The sequence below is a fragment of the Leuciscus leuciscus genome, assembly GCF_965113295.1.
Source record: "Leuciscus leuciscus genome assembly, chromosome: 17".
Taxonomy (NCBI): Eukaryota; Metazoa; Chordata; class Actinopteri; order Cypriniformes; family Leuciscidae; genus Leuciscus; species Leuciscus leuciscus.
Window position 1 is genome coordinate 14,952,693 of NC_138741.1, and position 23,941 is coordinate 14,976,633.

The 23,941-nt window shown below is 36.5% G+C and overlaps 1 protein-coding gene across 1 annotated transcript in view; it reads right to left on the reverse strand.

Moving 5' to 3' along the window:
* The window catches only part of mdga2a (MAM domain containing glycosylphosphatidylinositol anchor 2a), a 156,614-nt gene that overhangs the window by 68,695 nt on the left and 63,978 nt on the right, over nucleotides 1–23,941 (reverse strand). The window contains exons 4-6 of the mRNA XM_082142515.1: nucleotides 13,194–13,390; nucleotides 11,610–11,742; nucleotides 8,072–8,341 (exon numbers count right to left, since the gene is read on the reverse strand). Coding sequence (XP_081998641.1) covers nucleotides 8,072–8,341; nucleotides 11,610–11,742; nucleotides 13,194–13,390 — 600 coding nt within the window. The remainder of the gene's footprint in view (nucleotides 1–8,071; nucleotides 8,342–11,609; nucleotides 11,743–13,193; nucleotides 13,391–23,941) is intronic.

Sequence of the window (23,941 nt, forward strand, 5' to 3'; positions counted from 1 at the left end):
GTCCTTTGACACTGACATTGAGAAGAACTCTGACTCAACCACACTGACATCTACAGAGTTGGAAATGATGTAAGAACGGCGTGACATGACACACACTTTCCACACTACTCCACTCATGCTAATGACTTAATCTTTGCAAGGCTGGATTGAGAGATCTTGCACACTGTGAACTCACATTCAGAAAGAACTTCAACTCAAAGCCACACCAGACTGAGCAGCAGCTATTTTAGGATCTTTATGAGTTAAAACCACACAGTAAATAAGCCGAAACCGCAACCCGCCATTCTCAAGAAACATTTTTTTTTGTAAAGTCGCAAAGTCAACATGAAATCAAATATATATATAGGCCTATATATAACATTTTGAAATAGTCTCTTATGCTAACCAAGGAAGGCTGCATTTATTTGATCAAAAAATCACTGACCCAAACTTATATATCAATAAACCTCTCTTAACCTGTCACAGAGACCAATGTTCACAATTTGATCAGTTCCCGATGGATAAAATCAAGTCCTGCCCTACATTTTTTCTTGTTCTTTTGGGAAATGTCACATTACACAAGTAAATGGGTTGTGAATGCAGTTTTTCTAAAGTCATGTTGACTTCAACAAAACACAACTGCATATTTATGAGATTTTGGAGGTTTCTTTTTTGTTTTACTTTTCATTAGCGCTCACTGCTCTCTTTTCAACAGGAGTAAAAGGGGTCAGAGACACACAAGCAAATGTCTCCCAATGGGATCCCAAGTCTCAAGCTAGCCATGAGCCAAAGCAAAACACCACAAACTCATTTCCCAGTCATTTTTGAGAATGCTGTGCATCTGGCCCTAATTATTAATCAGTGACTGAATTATTTAAAAACAGCTTTTAGGAAATCTTATTAACCAGTTGCATTAATTCTGCACATTTTACAATCTGTTACAATCTGGACTGCTAAGAGAGGATGTTTCAAGGTGGACTAAGGCAGAGACTCTGAATATTATGAGATAGATGACAAAGAAGAGCTGTAACTTTGCAAGGTTGCTTTATGCAAGGTTCGGCTCGGCTGGCCTTTCCTTACTGGTCAATTTGCGACTTAATCAATAGCTGAATATTGTGGTGAGATAGCTGTGCGCTCTTTGGTGAGCCCATAAAACGTGCAGGGTGTTAATGCTTTCGAGTCCAGTTCTGTCATTATCAAAAAGCACTGCAGGTAAGCAATTACCAAGAGACAAGCTGCTTAATCTTTCCAGGACATTTAAAGTCAGGTTGCAACACGTTGAGCGTTTGACGATGATTTCTTACAGTAATCCGCTGTAATAACATCTCTTGAAATTTCAAAAACGCTTAAAATGGAAATCCAACTTTTTGCTTCAACTTTTAATGAGCTTTCCAACAGAAGAATATATCAAGGAGCTCCTAAGAGACAACATAATGGTTTCTCTCCACCATTTGCACCTGTGTTTTGTAAATGTTTTATGAAACGTCTGGGAAAGAATTAAGACATCACCTCGAATTACTGCTAAGCTTTTTTTGCATTCCAAAAAACACAATAATGATGTTCAAATATGATTCCTTTCTGGCATCAAACATATGCAGAAGATATTGATGGATGCATTTCAAATGATTTTGTTCTAGATTAGTCTTTTCTTTGTGATATTATAATGAGCTAGTTATTTCCTCAGCTCAGCACCCACCACAGATCATTGTCAACACACTTGTTGCATTATATGAAAATCAATAATCCTTTTGACTAGCCCTGCATAGTCGTGCAATCAGAGTGAATAGATACAGTGAATGGTTGAGAAAAGTCTTTTACTGATGAATACGTGGTGCCACACACAAGCACTTTTCTTTACTTATATCTTATGCAACCATGGGAATTTAAAACAGATCTTTAAAGTGTTTTTCTTCATGGCCACATTTGCACTAGTCAATTGCACCTTTTTAGACAGCAAAACTGGAGTTTCAGACCTACTCTGCAATGCTGAATATTGCAGGAAGGGTTTGTCATTTGGAAATTAATGTCTTTCATAATAAAAAATAAACCGATTATCATTGCCTGGAACGTAACAAGCAATAATCAACCAGTTCAATTCAAACAATAGGTTTTCAAACAGATAAAATGCACTATGCACTGAGTCACATTCACTAACTGTCTGTAAAAAACATTTTGCACAAAAGTCATGGTTTATTGGTAAGTTTGCACCTGAAAGTCTGTAAAAAACATTTTGCACAAAAGTCATGGTTTATTGGTAAGTTTGCACCTGAAAAAACCTCAGAAACATGGATGGCTATGCCAGAATGTTCTATAAAAACATATTATTGTATAATAAGTATTATACACTCTCTCTCTCTCTCTCTCTCTCTATAGTAGCAACAAATTGTTATTATATATATTTTTTTACAATTTACATTATGTATATATTTTTTATATTTTTAATATTATAATTTTTTTAATATTTGGCTGTGTACACTTTTAACTGCAGACATGCACTCCTTGATAAAAAAAATCAGGAAAAATTATTTATTCATCAAAAGAGAATGAGGATCAGAACAAATGTATGCAGAATGAACCTGTTTAGAGGACATTTTGCATGAACATCTTTTCTGTGCAAGCAAAGAGTGTATAAAAAGTATACAAAAATATAAAAATAATAGTGAATGATAACCACCGTCTCACATTCCCTTATACAACAGGCAGTAGTACAATAAACATAAACCCCACCAACAAGATGTGAGCTCTCACATTAGAGGAGAAGAAATGGTTGAATACAAATCTGTTATTAACTGTAGTAAATCATCACTGCAGCAGTCTGCTAATAGTCACCACCTCATCAAAACCAACTGAATTCTCTATTATCAATTTTATTTCGCGGAAAAATAAGTCAAGCAGTGCAATGTACGAGGGGATCATCGTGAGCCCAGCTAATTTGAAAACAGCTTTACAGGCAAAAGCTGCATTCAGTCATTACATCCAGTGGAATCTCATCAGTGCCCTCACATTCACAAAACTGACACAGCATTATGCTGAGAAAACAGTTGATGTGAATGACCATCAAAGTGATTCAGAACACAATTTCCATATCAGAAATATGACCAATTTCTGCAGCCAGGGAAAGGGGGATGGGAGGACCGATCTTTGCATGCCTGTTTGATTGCTTGTGGAAAGTGGCCCAAACAGGAGATGATATCTTCTCTGTAAATAAATAAAAAGATGAGTTTCTATGGCAGTGTGCAGGCTCAGCAATACCCTCCCTTCCATCCCCTTGGCTAATAAATATCTTATAAAGAACGTTGGGTTATTTTGCAGTTATCTGCAGAGCAGACCCTGCAACGTCTGGCATAATCTGCTGAAGAGTACTGACAAGGCTCAGTATTTGAGTGATAACTGGGAAGGGTGGGGTGTGTTTTATTGATGATGCTGCCAGCGGGTGGTGGAACAGAGCTGTCAGAAAAGGCCTTACTCAGGGATGGCTATCTGGTCACTCCCACCTGGGTGCCACTGAATGACGGCCCATTACACCACTCATCAGACCAATCTGCCCCCAAGTAATCCCTGCACTGTGTTTGCTCTGTATAGGAGCCGAGCAAGATTACAGAAGACTTTGCTTTCTTCCTTTTTTTTTGTGTTGAACTAAAAATGAAAATTCTGTCATCATTTACTCACCCTCATGTCGGTCCAAAACCATTTTTTTTTTTCTTCCATGCAATTACAATTCAGCTTCAAAAGCATATAGTGACAGGAATTGTAAGCCTTTAAACAAATCTTAATTGATTTGGAAGATCAATTCTCTTTCCGAATACTGGGATCATTTCAATGATAAATGTAAAATGACACACTCACACACACACACACACACACACACACACACACACACACACACACACACACACACACACACACACACACCACACACACACAACACACACACAACACACACACACACACACACACACACACACACACACACACACACACACACACACACACACACACACACACACACACACACACACACACACTTAATTTGCTCAGGAATCAGTATTTGCATCCTTTTGATTTGAATTAAATACTCATTTTATTGAAATTCCATAGAATCCACATAAATCTGTTAATTGTAAAAACAACTAAATTTATTCAATTCATTTGGCTAGCAGTGGAACAAACAATTTGTTAACATGTACTAGATTGGCTTAGTTTAATTTATGTTAAAACTGTTTAAATGGATGGACATTTTATATCCAATTAAATCTTAAATATTATGACAATATATTTTGGAGTGTATTTGCTTAATACACTATACTGCTCTATATCTTCTCACAAAACACAGTAAAATAGAGCCACCTCTATTCTACCTTCATCCATCCTCAAGAGTTCAGCTTCCTCCCTAATAAAGTGATTGGAGAAACAGTTCACCTCAAACACCACCCCATCTGGCTACACATGCTCTTTTTCCCATTGCAGGAGAAAAGGTCATATTTCAAATGGCCAGTACAGCTGCTATCATAGAGCTTTGTACAAGCAGCCAGCAGAGTGTGTTGGGATTACCCAACTTCCAAACCCTCCCATGTAATATCGTTTTCTCTCCAATCCCTTGCTTATTTTGCCCAACAAATGAGATTCCGCCATCTGTGCAGCAAAGAAGCTGCGCAGCTCAAGCTTGTAACGTCCCCTCTGACGATCTTATATTATAAAACCTTCCACAATCTATGGAGCTAAAGAATGGGCCTATCATTGCTATTTTCTGCCCAATAATGTTGTTTCCATCCATAAGAAAAAGCATTTAAAACCTAAATGGCCAACAAGTCTAGGACAAAAAAGAAGCATTGGCCACAAGTGAGCCATAAAGACGTGGCAATGATATTGCAACATTCATGGTTTCATGTGATGTAGTGGAAAATGAGTAGCTCTCCTCTGAAGGTGGTTAATACATTAAGAAAAACACAAAAGTAAGGTGAACGGAATTGTGGGAAGTTCATTTTGTTGTTGTGAGAGTCAATTAATACATTGAAAATACTTTTAAAGTGTTATAAAAGCTCTGGATCATTAGGTATGCAAACTGTTTCTGCAACATTGATTATAGGAAAGCAACCAGGACCAGAAACTGAGCCACCAGAGGATCAGTATGTCTAATGAAAAGACATAATGGGATAATAGGATCAAAATCTAATGAAAATGAATGTTAAAATAATGGCATTTTAATATTACAATGAATGAATAATGCAAAAAGTGTCTCAGAAGGTTATGCATGGCAATAAATAACCGGCTTCTAATGTGGAATTTATTTATGGGATAATGTACAGTCAGCTGGTCATTAACGCAAAATAAAAGACCTACTTCGACCTGGTGCCCTGATAACCAAGTCTGGGTTTTTAAGCAATATCACATGAGCAGCACAATTGCAATTGCTATATTACTTTTATACAGTTATTTTATAAACAATAAGTTAATACTGAGTCATATTTTAGAAACAATTTTGCTATTTACTGCTATTTGCTTCAACAACACAATGGCAGAATCGTTGCATACCTCTTATCATGTTTTTTGTTCTTGAATGATTCAGTTATCTTGAATGATACAGTTGAATGAATGATTCAATGGCTTTCTCATAAACAAAATAACTTGCTTCATTTATAAATGAATCAGTGTTTTTGAATTAATTAATTAAATTCATTCATTAATGACTCACTCATAATGAGAGTCACTTGTTTCATTCCTGAAATGATCAGCATTTTTTGTTTTATTATGAATAATACACTCATAAAGAGAGTGACTGAATGAATCAGAACTTTCAACAATTGGTTAAACTAATTATTAATTTATAAACAATTGTTTCATTATTGAATGAATACTCATTTTACATTTTTGAATGAATTGATTGAGCGAATTTTTTAAATGACCTACTGGTGTAATGAAGTAATTTGCAGATTTTTTTGTAAAATCCCCTCCATAATGCACAGACTGTCTCAAACAAACACAGAAAAGCAGAGTGACACAAACAGGGAAAAGTCCCAGTGCTTTTAGACTGTCATATCAGCGCTAACCAATCAAATTTGAGGATCAGAAATAACTGTTGCATAATTTATGATAATGTAAAGCTGACGGTTTATCACGCTTATTCCAAATAAATAGAAAAAATAAATGGAGAATGATTATTGAACTGAGTTTAATATTTTTTTTATTTGAGTCAAAAGAGTGCTAAGTAAAACATTAAAATCGATATCACAGCAATTACCCTCTACTAAACCAAACTCATCAGACGACGGACATTTAGAAGGTTTCTGGATATCAGAAGAAAAAAAAATCCCCAAAAAACGATACTCAGAATGATACTGATACTAGTCAGTAATGATACTAACCACAAACTAAACTGTTCTTTGTTGTGAGGAGAGCTTGGAGAATTACACATGGCAGATTTCTTTCTTTGGTATGATCCTCTTCCCCTTTGCTGTCTACCTCACCAAGATGATCCTCCTCACTGGCAAGACATCTGACTCCCATCATACTCTCCAGCCTCACACACAAACCCAGCTCGCTGGAAATGCGTAATCTCACTGTGCTCCCCAGACCCGGTGAGTTGACAGACAGTAAGGGATTCACATTAAAACCTGGACCTCCAGATGTGTAAACAGCTTTTTGTGCACACAGGGGATCAGCCTTGAGAAGGAGTAACTGTGAAGTAAGCTATAAAAGCTGCTCCAAACCGGGGATAGTAAAGCTTCTTCAGAGAGAGTCCCACACACAGATGCCTGAAAAAGCAACTCCTTTTCTCCATTTCACTCTGCTCTTTTGGCTAGATGTAATACGTCAAAGTCATGGATATTCATTACACTAGGTAATGACGCTGGCTGGAAGAGTGCCTATTTATAAGACATTTCAAGCAAGGCTGAGTCTTTCAAACCTTCAAGAAAGTTTCAACAAATACTTTTCTAATAACGCTTACCGTAAGCAGAAGCAAAATCTTCGTCCTTTCACATCAGCTTCGAACCACAACTTGATTGTTTTTCGATGCATGCTGTTAGTCATTATTCATAATTGTACTGCATTCATAAGATATTTATTACCCCCATGTATTGTCATTCTGCCTTCATGATAATCATTAAGTAATTCATTATGCACTGATAAATGGTAATGGGTATAGTGGAAAATGCTGACAGCAAACTTGAGAGGCTTGTAAAACTTATTGGTGGAGGCAATTTACACCGAGTGTAAAGGAAATTAGATGTTATTTACACCCTAGTGTAAATACTAACAAACACTTTTTGCATCTTTTCAGTATCTTATACAGTATATACACATTCAGAAGTCTCTTATGCTCACCAAGACTGCATTTTTGAATTAAACATACAGTAAAAATAGTAATTTTGTGAAATGTTATTTGAATTTAAAATAACTGCTTTCTATTTTAAAATATTTAACATTTAATTTATTGAATTTTCATCATCATTACTCCAGTCCAGTGTCACATGATCCTTCAGACATCATTCTAATACGCTGATTTGGGGCTTAAGTAAAATTCCTTATTATTATCAGAGTTGAAAACAGCTGCTTAATATTTGTTTGTGGAAAAAAATATTTTTCAGGCAATGGGTCTCTAATTCACTAATAATTCATTCTAACTACCAGGATTGTTCTACATAAGGCAGCAATTCAAATTCTAATGCTATAAATATAAATTAAGGCATATAAATAAAAACATTTGGCTTAAAAAATATCATGTTTCTAAGGGTCAGACATGGTTTGATTTGGTTCTAAATATTAGAATAGAAATTAGATCTGAATTTTAGAATAACCTAACCAAAAATATACTGATAATTCCTGATGAGAGCAGAGGGATCTGAAAATGCCGCAAGCCTAATGCAAACTCAGGTCATCCGCGCAAACATACTAATATACAATCTCGCCACTCCAGGCCACTTCTCCAACATCAAAGTCACATATTTGATAGTTTTGTCTGGTTCTAGACTCTTGGGGTGCACTGTGTGGCCAGTGCTATGTACACCTGCAGCAAATAAACAATTTCCAGAAACTATGATACATCAAGCACAAACAAACTAAACCAGCTTGGCCTCAAGGCCTCTCTTCTCACCTCTGACGACAATGTTGGTGGATTTCTTTGCAGGATTACCCACGTTGTTACTGGCTACACAGCTGTAAACACCAGCTTCATCCGTGCTGATGGCAGGTATAGTGAGGGTTCCACCGTTGAGAACACTCTTCTTTGGAAGCTCTTCGCCATTCCGGACCCACGCCAGGGTCGGGTTGGGCTCGCCTCCAGAGATGATGCATACCAGAGTCACTGTCTGCCCAGGGTTGGCCACAATGGGGTCTTCCACAAGCAGCTTAATAGAGGGGGAGGCTAAAACAAAAACAGAACAGGTTAATCTTATCAGCTTCACATGGAAGACCTATTTTCTTACTTAAAGGACAAGTTCGGTATTTTACACTTAAAGCCCTGTTTTCAGATCGTTTCTGATGAAATAGAGTGATCTGAAACTCACCGAGTGGTCAGGGGTGTTCACTGATATGCTCACACAGAAATCGCTGCAAAAGATGCTTTCCAACAGGTTTTATCGTAGTTTTTGTCCATGTACGGGTGTGAGGCGTTTGGAAAAATAGGTCCACTGTTTTACAACGAATGGTAAAACACCTGTTGGAAAGCATTTTTTGCAGCAATTTTTGTGTGAGCATATCAGTGAACACCACTGACCACTCTGTGAGTTTCACGTCTTTGTAAACGAAAGTTTAATGCGTTTTAGGAAGGCTTGTTCCAGTGCACCTATGCAACCATTGTGGAGGTGGGGGGGTGCTACCACAGAAACCAAAAATTCTCGGGCCAGCAGCATGTGTCCAAATTTCAATCTTAACCGTTCTATTTCATCAGAAACGATCTGAAAACAGGGCTTTAAGTGTAAAATACCGAACTTGTCCTTTAAAAGAATACTCGCACTTACATCACATTTCACAACATGCTGACGTTTACATAAGCGAATGCATGTATGACAGCTGTCCGGAAGCGATGGTTTATAGTTTAAAATTTTAACAGTATTTTACTCACATAATAATAATAATAATAATACATTTTATTTATTTGGCGCCTTTATATATACATTATTTCACTTCAGAAGACATTTTATGGATTACGTTCACCTTCGTTTTGCATGGTTTTTGCAGCATAAATTTTGGGGGATCTATCCACTTGCATTATATGGATTCACAGAGATGGACAGTGTTGCCAACTATTTTCAAAGGAAAGTAGCTAAAGCCTGCCCAAAAAGTCGCTAAATGTCGCTAGATGACGTCATGCGTCAATTAGTATATTCACTTGTGTTCTAACTGCCTAGTGTGTTTTCTCTCCTAATCCGTGCTCACATATTGTATTTTAATATAATATAATATGATATAATATAATATAGTCGAATGTCCAATAAAGCTGTTCTCATTTCCTATATATTTTTTTGTCAGACAATAGAACGAGTATGATATAGTGAATGACAATTTTTTTTTATATGTGTAAAATTATCTGAATTGAGAGAGTTTGGAAACTGGATGAACTAAAGCTCTGTGACAGTGAGTTATACAAGTGATAAGCACAAGATAGCAATGGAAATCAAAACGGTTAAACTAAATTCTTTAAATATAAAACAAAGGAGAAGCAGATAAGTGATAAGTCTATTCACGCCTGTCAGCAGCCGTGTGCTCAACAGAATGTGCTACTGCTCCTCTCAGCCATTCACTGAACAGGGTAGACACAGAGAGAGGTGTGATGGCAGGGAGAAAGCAAGACCTCGCGCTCGCTGGCAACATTTGGAAAGTTACTGAGTTTGTCCAAAAAGTATGGAAGCTTGTTTCCGCCACAGAATAAAACATTTTAAAAGATAATTGTGACTTTTTATCTCACAATTGCGAGTTTACATCTCGCAATTCTGACTTTATTTCTCAGAATTGCCAGATATAAAGTCGCAATTGCGTGTTGTAAAGTCAGAATTGCGAGATATAAAGTCAGAATTGCGTGAAATAAAGTCGCAATTGCGTGTTATAAAGTCAGAATTTTTTTTTTTTTTTTACTCAGAATAGTTTATATCTCACAATTCTGACTTTATATCTCCCAATTGCGACTTTATTTCTCAAAATTGTGACTTTATATCTCACAATTGCGACTTTATTTCTCAGAATTGTGACTTTATTTCTCACAATTCTGACTTCATATCTCGCCATTCTGAGAAAAAAAGTCACAATTCTGACTTGATATATCGCAATTGTGAGAAAAAAAGTCAGAATTGTGATAATAAAAAGTTGCAATTATTATTATTTATGTATTATTCAGTGGCGGAAACAAGCTTCCATAAAAAAGTCACTAGATTTGTCGCTAGGAGCTTTTTTTTTTTTTATAAAAAAAAAGTGGCTAAAGGGGTCTGGCAACACTGGAGATGGATTATTTGTTTTACAAATATTTGTTTGTGTTCATCTAAAGAAAAAAAGTCTAATCATATATATCAGGAATGGCATGAGGGTGAGTAAATGATGAGAGAATATTCATTTTTGGGTGGAGTATCCTTTTAAATCCCGGGGCGTTGGAGCTTAAAAAAAAATGAGGAAGAAGAAACATTATAAAACTTACTAGCTTGACTCATGAATATTAATTAAGTGACGTTATAAGATTTTAAAGGAATCAAAAACAGTTTATATGCTTGTTTAGAAGCAATACCAGGTGCACATCCAACTTCAAGTGAGTAATTACAGCAAATACACAAAGTTCACGTACTGTCACCTCTTGATGACAATTATGGTGGTTTACCTAATAACGCTAATGTGTTTATAAAAAAAAAAGAAAAAAAAGTGGTATTTACAATTATCACCCAAAGAGATTGGTTTACTTGGGCCCATAATGCACCAGGTGACCACATCCAATCTATATAATCAAGGCCGTGTCCCAAAAGCACACTGGCAAGCTGTGATGTAAGGGCTTTCAAGTTGGAAAAGCTATCAGTCAATCCCCGGGATTGTGCCATGATCATCATCATCAGGCAATGTGTTGCCAGAAATACGCTGAGAGACATAAAAAAAAGTGAGAAAGAAGGATAGTGCAAGAAAATGAGCAGGGTGGTGGGGTGGGAGAGGAAGATAGAGAAACAGAGATGGCCGGAGGAAAAGGTCCTTCGACTCTGTTCATTCTTTAATGGATTCCGTAAAGGTTAGGTCTTCGCCGCAGTAGCATGTGAAGCCCACCGAGACTGATAAGGAGCACAGGAACCCGCAGGGCCATTTCCTTAAGAATATGGTTTTGCCATAGACTGAATTAACTGCAAGGCCAGTGGTGAAAACATCAGCCCGGGGCGGTTTCTTCAGCCATCAACCGACGAAGGAGGAGAAAAGTAGCAGCAGACCTCTAAATGTAACAGGCGTAACATACTCAATAACACATGCAGCACTCACAGCTCGCTGATTATCAGACCACACAGCACTTGTGGTGACAAGAGCCTTAGGGCACTTCCTTTAGAGAGTTGCTTCTGTGGTGCTGCTTGCATGTACTTTCTTACTCGTTGGACGGCTCAAATATAGCAGAAGGAGACTAAAATAACAGACAATGCTGTGCACAAGGAGGAGGTATCTTTGGCATCTCTCACCGGTTTTGTTGGTGAGCCGGAATAGCACACTCTTGTCGGGGATGCCACAGACATTGCGGACAGAGGCAGTGCATGTGTAGTTAGCGTAGTCCTGAGGACGCAGGTTCTTTAACTTCAGGATCTTGGTCTCACCCTGCAAGCCAAGAAGATGATATTGTATAAATCAGGATCTCAACGGGTTTAGCTTCAGGACACAGATTTTACATCAAGAGGTGATCCAACAAAGTACCAAAAAGTTTAATATTTAAATATTATACTAATATGAATAATTGGTGTTATTTTTCTTTTGATAGCTGATATTTTTTATTCAGGATTTATATATATTTTAGCTCTATGGAGTATTTTTGATTATATTTTGTTATGTTCAAGTCAGCATTAGAGTGATTGGTGCTCTCTTTGGTGAAGTTGCTTCAATTTCATTGAGTATATACAACTTGTTTTGATGTAAGTAACTCTATGTAACCTTTTTAGTTTGCGTAAAACAATGCTAAATACAAATAATTAAATGCAACTAACCATATAATGGTGCTAATAAATAAACTGACCTTTTAGAAGGGAGGAGGAGATTTGTTGTTGATCACATTAAAAAAGTCATCTGTCATTTTGGTAGAAGCAGCCAAATAAGTTAACATGAACAAAACACAGGTAAAATCTGTGTTCAGAAGCAAAACCAGTTGAGAACCAGTTTATTATGGCAACTGTGCACTTACAGCAAACGGTTCATAAATAGTGGCACTGTTTGATACCAAAACCTTCTGAAGATTCTTGGCTTTTGATCTGCTTTCTAACCTGAGATATTGACAGAAAACTGCAGTGCATCAGTTTCATATTCATAGTTCTGAAGGGGTTGAAAGATAAAGAAGGCTCTATTGAAAATAACATGTAGTATCTCCTCTAAGTGCACAGACTAATGTTGCATGAATGATTCTCTGTGGGGAATAAGAAGAGCGAAACAGGTCCAGAAATACCCTGCATCTTATGACTAATTACCAAGACAGATCCACTCTGGGCCAATCACTGTGCCATATCGGATATGGCAAAGCTGTGTTTTGAAAGCATTTTTTTTTAACTGTCATTTCTGATGTGCATCCTTCTGGACCAGATAACACTCACAATGTCAAACTGATGCTCTCTCTTTGTCTCTCTTGATAGCTGCAACAACTTTGATGCAAGAGCAATGAAATTCATCACATGTTTTCAAGCAAGCCAGCCTTTCATAAAGTTATCTTATATTAAAGTGATCTAGTATTTAATGTCACCATTGATGCACACTATATAATCTATTTTTTATATTACAAACAAATAAATATGATTCCATTTAACTGAAGTGCAATGCGAATATCATATATTTCGCATCGACCAAGTGGTTGGGAGGGAGCATGAAGAATCATTTTCACACATGAATTGGCACCTCAGAGTCCAGACCTTAAACTCATTGAAAGTCATTGGGATGTGCTGGAGTAGACTTTACAGAAAGCTTGACTCTTGCATGGACAGTACAAGATTTTGACCAAAAATGGATGCACCTCTAGATGGAAATAACACCACAACATTTATTTCCATCAATTTATCCCAATGTCTTACCTGTGTGAAGAAAGGCTCATAGATCTCCACACCCTTGTCCGAACCTTGGGACAGGAACTCCCTCCCTCGTCTCCAGCTGTACCGCACCGGAGGGTTTGAATTGGCAGCACACCGCAGGAACACTGTCCTCTCATAGTAGAACTGCTCCTTTGCCTCGCCTATACTCTGATGGACCGTCACGATGGGGTCATCTAAATCTGAAATGTAAACAGATGGGTTGGTCACGCTCACGCTGATCTAGCATTGCTCAAATCACCCTGAAAACCGCCAGGAGACTTCTGTAGAGATAGTGGTATACAGAAATAGCCATCTAGAACTCTAGCTAGGTATATTTCTGAAAAAGGCTTCAGAATGCAGACATGTAGGACAGAAGTATGGAAATGACAGAATGTAAATAAACAGAAAACTAGGTTACAGGTAAACAAAAACATCCATTTTAGCTTTATTTACACCCTACATTTTACATTAATATTCATGTCCTGATTCTAAAAAGTAAGCTCAATTCAAATGCACATGTCACAGTGTTACAGATACCAGGAACAGTTGTGTGCCACTACTAGCATTAAGTTGTTGCTAAATATACCTCAATAATGTGGAATAATTCAAACATTAAACTGTGATATATCTGATTTTTCCCTGTTTCTTTCTTTGCTTCGAGATTGAAGGCACAATTTGTTGAATTGCTTAATGAGCCAAAAACGACCTAAATTAAGAAAGAAGCCCATAAAAGAATTGAAATTTACTGGAGCGCAAATCATACAGTAGCCTATTATGGTCCAATATAGACATAAATTGCTTTGCACATTTGTAATACTTAACTCATTAAACACCAGTTAAAATGATTGAGATCCAATGCAGTCAGGTAACACTTTACAATAAAGGTCAAGGAATACATGTTATCATTAGTTAATGCAATATCTAACATATAACAATAAACAGTACATTATCAACCAACATTAATAATGTGTGTTAAATTCTATATAATAATACATTAACATTTCAAGTTACATAAATTAACAATACTTAATGTATAATGAACAATGGTATACATTTAAATGATAATCATATTATTTATAAATTAATATCAGTCTCCATTAATAAATGCTTTACAATTGTTAACAATATCATTAACAAATGATACCAAATTGAATCAAAATAAAGTGTTACCTGAAATCTCTGTATTGGTATATAAAGATCCAAACACTATTCACCTCTCCACAAACCATTCAAGCATTAACAACAAACTTAATGTCTAAAATGATGGACCACGTCGGGGGCCTTTATTTTGGCATTTGAATTGTGAGTATTTTTACAACTGTAATTTTTTTCAAGAGCCACAATAATTACAGTGCTTGAGTGAGGAGCCATGTGCTTTTAGACTGCCCTCAAAGCAATGCAATTTTAGAGAACTCTCAGCAATCAGTAAGCTGTGCCTTTCAACATCTTTCTTTCTCCTGCTTTAAAACATTAATCAACCTGTCCGATAACAATTTGACAGACAGCATTGGTACGACTCATTTCCTGCGTGTCAGGTTATATTTTTAATACTGAACCACAAATTAATTCAGTGAACGTCAATGGGGTCCAAAAAAAACCAAAACCAAAATAACACTATTATATGGACAAAAACATATTTTATGTTTCACAAAACAAAAAATTACATACAGGTTTGGAATAAAATGAGGGTGAGTAAATGATCACAGAATTGTCATTTGTGGGTGAACTATCTCTGTCATTTGAAGAAAAAAGACCACAGGTTTCAGTAGACCACTTTGGAACAAATATAAACTTGAATGTAATCAATATCGCTATTGCCTATCTTGACCGCTTTAAACTAATGACTAGTGAGTGCTGCCATGCTTAGAGACAACACGGGCACTCCAAATCAAAGTACTCAGTTGTTTATCGGCAGTGTGTTGGCTGTTCTTTATCAATGACATGTATCTAGGCTTTGATCACTGCATCAGGAGTAGCATGTTTCTGATCGATAAAAGCAAGTGCCCACCAGCGAATAGTCCACCATGAAGCTGGAATAAAAATGACAAGCTGAGGCCTGTTCTCTAATTCAAGGGTAATGACTTGCTCCTCATTGTCTCCCCACGGCAATGCTGCCTGTCATCGTCCATCGCTCCTTCTATTCATCTCTCTGTGCTACCGTAAATCACTTTACAACATCTATGGCTCCTCCGTGTCTGTAGGGAACAGAGGCAACACACAACTCCTTTTTTGACAGGTTGTGATAGCTTTTGATGGTTCCGATAGCAGAGGAGTAAACCTTTGAAACTTGGAAAAATTCAGGAGCTAGCTTACTGACAATGATGTCTCTTTGAAGAATAATCCTCATTTTCATTTCACTCATTCATTAAACCTCTCATTTTATGCATTTCGTCACATATTCAAAGCCATGCATTTGATTTCAACAAAGTCTACGGTTGCCAAAACTTCAATGAGAAGTGCCTTTAAGTCGATAATGAGGCCATGTTGCATCTCCAAGAAAATAAAAGTGTTCACAGACTCAGAATGATGACGTGTATGAGTGCAAAACTCTTTGAAAGAGACATAGATGAGATATGCTCTTATGATGAGTCACATAAAAAAACTCACTGTCTGGCTTTTGATGCCTAAGAAATGTGCTAGACAAGAAATACAAGAAATAACACATGCTCCATTAGAGCCTTGATAATGTAAGTTCGACCATATCAGAAGTACTGTAATTCATTTCAAACATAAAGCCGTAATAAAACATCTGAAGAGGTAAAGGTTTCCATGTATCATAGGATACACATTAATATTGGCACAGGAACATATTTTTTGCTATTTTCTCAGTAGGTTTGCATGTATGTTTTTCTTCAGCTGTTAAAATAAAAATATAAAATGTAGCTAGACTTAAAATGGTTCCTTATACTGTAACTTACCACAATATATTATAAACAGTATATAAATTGTATACTATTGCTTAAGTTTGGGGTCAGTAAGATTTTTTTAATGTTTTTGAATAAAGGCTCTTATGCAACAAAGGACGCATGTATTCGTTTATAAATACAGTTAAACAGCAATTTTATGTAATATTATTACAGTTAAAATTTTTAAATGACTGAACAATGACTGAACTAGTAGTGTATATTTATTAACTTTGGAACAGTAACGTATCTTTATATAAATATATCATATAAATATTATATGATATATTATTTTACATACTATAATACATGTATTATAAAAATAATAGTATATTAATTATTATAATATTTCAAATATATTGTATATAAAACAGTGGAAGATAAAAAGAGACAGCACCAAAAGTCAAAATATTAAAAAATAAAATGTAAAAAATCTGGTTAAATTTCACATATAAAGCAAAGCTATTAGATGACTAGCATAACTAACTACAGATTGTGATGGAAATAAACTTAGATTATAGCAATAAAGTAACATGTATTTATTAGTAGTACTGTATTGTTTCCTTAAGCTCTTCCTTGTGTCACTGTCCAGTCATTATTTGTTATTGTGTCTGTATCATTAAATGACACGATAAGTGGATACAATTTTCTAAGCAGCTATTTAGTATTTACTTTTATTCAAAGTGACCTACTGTAAACTTATTTTAGGAACATTCATTGCTCAAGGGCACAAAGGTTGTGGCTAATGGCTAGCTCCTTAAGAGGCTGAGATTTAGTCACTATAACACCCTGTTTTGTTAGTGAATATTGTGCCAAAGAAAGCATGTAAAATATGCTTGGAATTTGTACAACTGTCTCACTTCGAGCTGCATAAAGCAGTTAGTGAGAGATACATTAACGCTTAGAAAATGTTCTGGCCCATTATAAACAATGCTGGAAGGTCATTCGGCCATGATAAATTATTTAGATTACTGTGCCTAACATTATTTTTTTATTTTTTTCAGAGAAATGGTTTTGAATAATGGGCACTCATAATAGCTAAACAAGCAAGGGATAAAAAAAATCCTTTTTTTTTCTCCGTTTTTTCATAATCATGAAGAGAAGAGAAGTACAAATTTGAAAACAAGTGTTCTATTAACAAGCTTAAAGGTATATAATTAAAAATTAGAGGTCGACCGATAGTGGATTTTACCGATACCGATATTTAGGTTTGACCGTACATGCCGATAACTGATTATTCAACCGATATATTTTTTTAATGGATATTGGGATTAAAAACAAACATAACACTCCAAGTAAAACAATGCTGAACAGAAATGTGCGAAATGAAATAAATATATAAATATGAATATATTAAAATGAGAAGTTCTACAGAACAAAATAATTTAAACATTAAAATGTTACAGGTCAAATGTGTGTTTCTTTAGCTATAACCTAGAAACATAGCCTATGTAAATTTCATGGATAACACTTTGCAAGTCCCATTTGTTAACAAGGATGTATTAGCTAGCTTTCATGAACTATTATGCATTATGCAATATACGTTTTTACTGCATGTAATAATATTTGAGCAATACAATTGTACCTTGATCATTCATGTTAGTTCATAGTACATTAATTTAGGTAATAACAGATAAAATGAAAATTAAAACTCAATTTAAAATGTATTATTAAATGTTAAAAAGGAACAAACTAACAATGAATAATACTTCTACAACATTTATAAAATTGTAATCTTATTGTAAAGTGTTACCATTTCATATGAATCATAATTAAATAAGATAGCCATATTTAAATATCTGCAAAGGCCAGAGCATTAAAATTACATAAATGTAGACCTATATTACATGTATAGTCTCTCACTTTATTTGCTTTTATTTTAGAACACTTGATGACTATCTAATCAAAATAACAATATGTATTGTAGTGATAAAAACAATAACTGAAATCGAATGCGTTTCTAATTTGTTTATGTTTTTGTGGGCTACATGAACATATAAATGTTGAGAAAGCAATCACGTCACAAGCTTTAAATATTAATCTTCGCCGGCTAATGAATGCATAAAAGTGACCAGCTGGATATAAGCTAATGCAAATAGATGGTAACAATTGCGACATAAAACATTTGGGTCAGGTTTGCGTGTGTTTTTGTCACATTGTTTTAACCGCTTGAGGTAGCCACTACTAATGATCTTCGTGCTGCGCGCAGCCTCACATGTTAACGTAAACTATGGAGTTAATATTGTGCCATAATTAAACAAACAAATCCAGCATTTTGTAAACAAACTCGATCTGCTTTGCAAAGGAAAACTCAACTCGCAAACAAACAGAGAGCAATGTGCAAGTGCAAAGGTAACACATATGTATTGTGTTTTACAAATATAAATAAATGAGCCTAGATAATATTTCACAAACAAATACAAACCATCCTACAAATTGCATGTAACCTTTGAACAAATACCAAATCTAGTGCATACAAATGCATATCTGTCTGTTATGATTGTCAAGTCAAGTCAAGTATATTTGTATAGCGCTTTTCACAATGCAGATTGTATCAAAGCAGCTTCACAGTATTACATTAAAATAATACCACAAGGTTTGTTTCTAGTGAAATTTATTGATTGATTAAATTAAATTCAATATCCCCAAAATATCCCCAACTGAGCAAGCCAAAGGCAACAGTGGCAAGGAACCGAAAAACTCCATCAAGTGACCTAATGGTGTCCTAAAACTCCATCAGGTGACCTAATGGAGAAAAAAAAAACCTTGGGAGAACCCAGGCTCAGTCGGGGGCCAGTTCTCTTCTGGCATTTATGAACTAGAGGCCGGATTGTAGTTTGAACTGTAAGATTAAAAATATTATATGAATGCCTGGCTGAAGAGATGCGACTTTAATCTAGTTTTAAACTGGGAGAGCGAGTCTGAGCAACGAACAGTATCAGGAAGACTATTCCAGAGTTTTGGAGCCAAATGTGAAAATGCTCTCCCTCCTTTGGTGGACCTAGAAATCCTAGGTATGACCAAAAGCCTTGAATTTAGTGATCTTAAAGAGCGCGATGGATTATAGGGCGATAGAAGATCCGTTAAATAGACTGGAGCTAAGCCGTTTAGCGCTTTATAAGTCAGTAGCAATACCTTGTAATTAATACGGAACTTTATAGGTAACCAATGCATTGATGATAAAATCGGTGTTATATGATCATATTTTCTTGATCTAGTAAGAACTCTAGCGGCGGCATTTTGGACTAACTGTAGTTTGTTTATTGAGGATGCAGGACAACCAGCTAATAAAGCATTACAGTAATCTAGTCTCGAGGTCATGAATGCATGAACTAACTTTTCTGCATCAGAAACTGATAGCATATTACGTAGCTTAGCAATGTTTCTAAGGTGGAAAAAGGCTGTTTTTGTAACATATGAAATATGATTTTCAAAAGACAGGTTGCAATCGAGTATAACACCCAGGTCTTTTACTGTAGAGGATAAAGTAACAGGACATCCTATGATGTTAAAGTTGTATTGTGCGAGGTTTTGTGGGCGGTTTTTTGAACCGATAAGTATTACCTCTGTCTTGTCTGGATTTAATAAAAGAAAATGACGCGTCATCCAATCTTTTATATCTTTAACACACTCTGTCAATTTGGAAAATTTAGCGTTTTCATCCGGCCTTGATGAAATATATATTTGAGTGTCATCAGCATAACAATGGAAACTAATTCCATGTTTCCTTATAATATTTCCAAGTGGCATCATATATATTGAAAATAACAGAGGGCCTAACACAGATCCCTGCGGCACTCCATAGTTAACTGGAGTTATGATCGATTTTTCTCCATTTAAATAGACAAAATGGTAGCGGTCAGATAGGTATGATTTGAACCAGCTTAATGCTTGTCTTTGAACACCAGTATAATTTTGTAGTCGATCTAAGAGTATTGTGTGATCTATAGTATCGAACGCAGCACTGAGATCAAGTAAAACTAGTATTGAGATACAGCCTTGGTCAGAAGCTAAAAGTAAATCATTTGTGATTTTAACGAGCGCAGTTTCAGTGCTATGGTGCGGCCTGAATCCAGACTGAAACTTTTCATAGATATCATTTTGTTGCAAGAAAGAGCCCAGTTGAGCGGACACCCCTTTTTCTAATATTTTAGACATAAATGGAAGATTTGAAATGGGTCTATAATTTGCTAGGTTATTATGATCTAATTGTGGTTTCTTAATGAGTGGTTTTATAACTGCCAGTTTAAATGTTCTTGGAACATGACCTAAAGATAAAGACGAGTTAATAATATTGAGGAGAGGCTCTTCCACTACAGGTAACACTTCTTTCAATAGTTTAGTTGGTATAGGATCTAATAAACATGTTGTTGTTTTAGATGAAGTGATAAGTTTATTTAACTCTTTTTGTTCTATAGTTGTAAAGCACTGTAATTGTTCTTGCGGGGTGATAATTGAAGCTGAATTATAAGGCGCAATTGAAGACTGAACGTTTACAATTGTGGTTCTGATGCTTTCTATTTTCTCAGTGAAGAAGTTCATGAAATCATTACTACTGAACTGTAACGGGATATTTTGTTCGGGTGACGTCTGTTTATTTGTTAGTCTAGCCACAGTGTTAAATAAAAACCTTGGATTATTTTGGTTATTTTCTATTCGTTTGCGGAGGTGCTCAGCCCTGGCCGCTTTTAGGGCCTTTTTATAACGTGACATACTGTCTTTCCACGCGATTCTAAAGACCTCTAAATTAGTTTGTTTCCATTTACGCTCTAAAATACGGGTTTCTCTCTTTAGAACATGCGTAGTATTGTTGTACCATGGTGCTTTAATTTTCTCTCTGACCTTTTTTAATTTAATGGGTGCAACAACATCCAATGTTCTAGAGAGAATGGAGCTCATAGTGCTAGTTAGTTCTTCTAGTTCATCTGTTTGTTTGGGTTCAGGCAGCAGCTGAGATAGATTAGATAAGCAATTTGAGAAATTATCTATGGTGGATGGAAGGATTGTTCTGCCTGGTTGATAACGCGGCGCCGCATGACATATTACAGCAGTACGTAATATGCAAGTTACCATGTAATGATCAGTGACATCATCACTTTGTGGAATGATATCTATATCGGTTGGATCGGTTCCATGTGATATAATTAAATCGAGTGTATGATTAAGACGATGAGTTGGTCCGGTGACGTTTTGCTTGACCCCAAATGAATTTAATAAATCTGTAAACGCAGCCCCTAACGCATCATTTGGATTATCTACGTGTATGTTAAAATCTCCAACAATTAATGCTTTATCGACATTGACTAATAGGTCTGAGAGAAAATCTGCAAACTCTTTTAGGAAATCAGCGTAAGGCCCAGGCGGTCTATATACGGTAGCCAAGGCTAGAGATAATAGGGATGTTTTTCTAACATCTAAAAGCGTAACATTTAGTACAAGTACTTCAAGCGAAATGAACCCGTTTTCATTTTTTTTTTATAACCCGTTTTCTGAGTAACATTGAGAATATCTCTATAGATTGTTGCAACACCGCCGCCACGACCAATCAGACGGGGCTCATGCTTATAACAGTATCCAGATGGAGTAGACTCATTTAGAAATAATCATAATAATCATTTGGTTTAAGCCAGGTTTCAGTAAGGCAAAGTACATCGAAGCTATTATCTGTGACTATTTCATTTACAATAACTGCCTTAGGTGTGAGTGATCTAATGTTTAGAAGACCTAGCTTTAGAAATTGCTTTTGTTTACTAATAGCAACATTTTCTGTTTTAATAACAATTAGATTTTTCCTAGATCCTCTCACTAAACGAGGAATAGACACGGTTTCTATGCAATGTTCTACACTAGTATTTCTATCAGTTAAATTGGTGCAGCAGAGACTATGATTTGGACTTTTGGTTACTAGTCAAACGGTATTTAACATTTTGGAGATGTTATCCGACAGAAGATCTGCTCCGAATCTGCTTGGGTGTAAGCCGTCAGCACGGAAAAGCCTAGGACGCTCCCAAAACAGATTCCAATTATTTACAAAGAGCAGTTTCTGCTCATTGCACCATGACATTAACCATTCATTTAGCACAAATAATCTGCTGAACTTTTCATGCCCTAGTCGGTACGTGGGAAGCGGTCCTGACACAATGATCGTTGTTTCAGGTGATGTGCTGCGTACCGTATCGATCAGATTCCTGAAGTCTTTTTTCAGAACCTCCGTCTGCCGCAGTTTGATGTCGTTCACTCCCGCGTGCAGGACCACAGTTCCGACGCACTCGTCACCGTTCAGAATCTCGGGAACGCGAACAGCGATTTCAGAAACACGAGCACCAGGAAAGCAGTGACTGTGCACCTTACTTTTACCTAACGTAGCGTGTACGTGCCGAACGATGGAATCGCCGATGATCATAGCATCGCGTTCTGTTTCGCAAAGAGGGGAGAAGCGGTTTTGTGTGGATAACTCGAAAACCGGGAGGGTCGGAGAGAGTCTTGGTCTAGACCTGACTCGCGTCTTCCGCTGCGGAACCACCCAGGCTTCGTGGTGGCGTGTTGGAGCCGGAGTGAACGAGACCATGGCTGATCGCGACCTCGACGCTCGGGACCGATGCTGAGAAACGCACGGAGTAGACGAGGTCAGAGTCAGCAAGTTAGTAACGTTAATCACTGATTTGTGTGCATCGGCGCGTGATGTTTCAAGAGCTAAACGGCGGTCTCTCAGCTCGGCTTGTCTCAATAAAAGGTCGCGGATCTGTTTCTCAACAGCTTCCAGCTCAGACTGCAGTGCGTGCAGCTCAAATGTGTCCTCACCTGCACCAAAAGGTAGACTACTTACATCTGATATATTCGCCATTTTAACAGATGGACAGTAAGTTAGCGACGATGCTACCAGTGATGCTATCAATATTAATACTAATTTATTACTTAAGTCTTGGATATAATCTGTCTTTTTAGTGGTACGGGTGTAGAGTAGACGCACGATAGGTGTAAGTGAGTGTGGAGAAGACGCGTTCAGCAGTGATCCACAGGAGTAACCTATAAGAGTATCTGATGTTGGATCACTAAAAGGCTTGAGACGCGTCTGCTCAACAGTCCGCGTTGTAACTATGAGGTTTGAGCAGTAGTGCTTCTCAGAGAGGAAAAGTAGAAAATGTTCATTGTAAGTGAGTTTAAAGAGAAAAATCAAGAATTATAAATCAAATCAATAGAGCTCCAAAGACAACAACGCGTTCAGACGCGACGCATGCGCAGATTCACATGTGAGACACTTGGCTTTTTTATGAGATCTCAGTCAGCTCGATTTTCTCACAAATGTGTCCAGGCAGATTTTCTCACAAATGCAGTTGAGCAATTTCCTCTTCTAAAACAGTAGATGGCGCTTAGCTAGGGGATTAATTTAGCGCTAGTCTGCCAAAAACTTGCCTTTGCCTACAGCTGAGGAAAATGACCGGTGAACAGGTGTGTTTCTGTCTTACTTTAACTATAATTAACATTCTTAAGGTTTTCTTTTGTAAAATGTTTATTGCATATCTAGACAGAAATCCACATTAACACTTAGTAGCAATTCACTCTCTCTAGGATAGGGGAATCAATAAGCTGAAAGCTCTGCCATCATATGTTGCTTTTTTTTAAAATGTCTACATCGGACGCGTGCGAAATGATTAAATTAGTGATTATGTCTACACTGAACGAATCTATTTCTTTCGTTCTCCATAAATTAATGAGAACATTTCATTTAATTGAAAGGAGGGTTTAATTTGTCTGTCCAAAATAATAATTTGGGCACTGCATACGTCACAGGCAAGTTAAGAAACAATTGTATATTGCTAGTTTTGTTCAATAATTATTTTATTACAT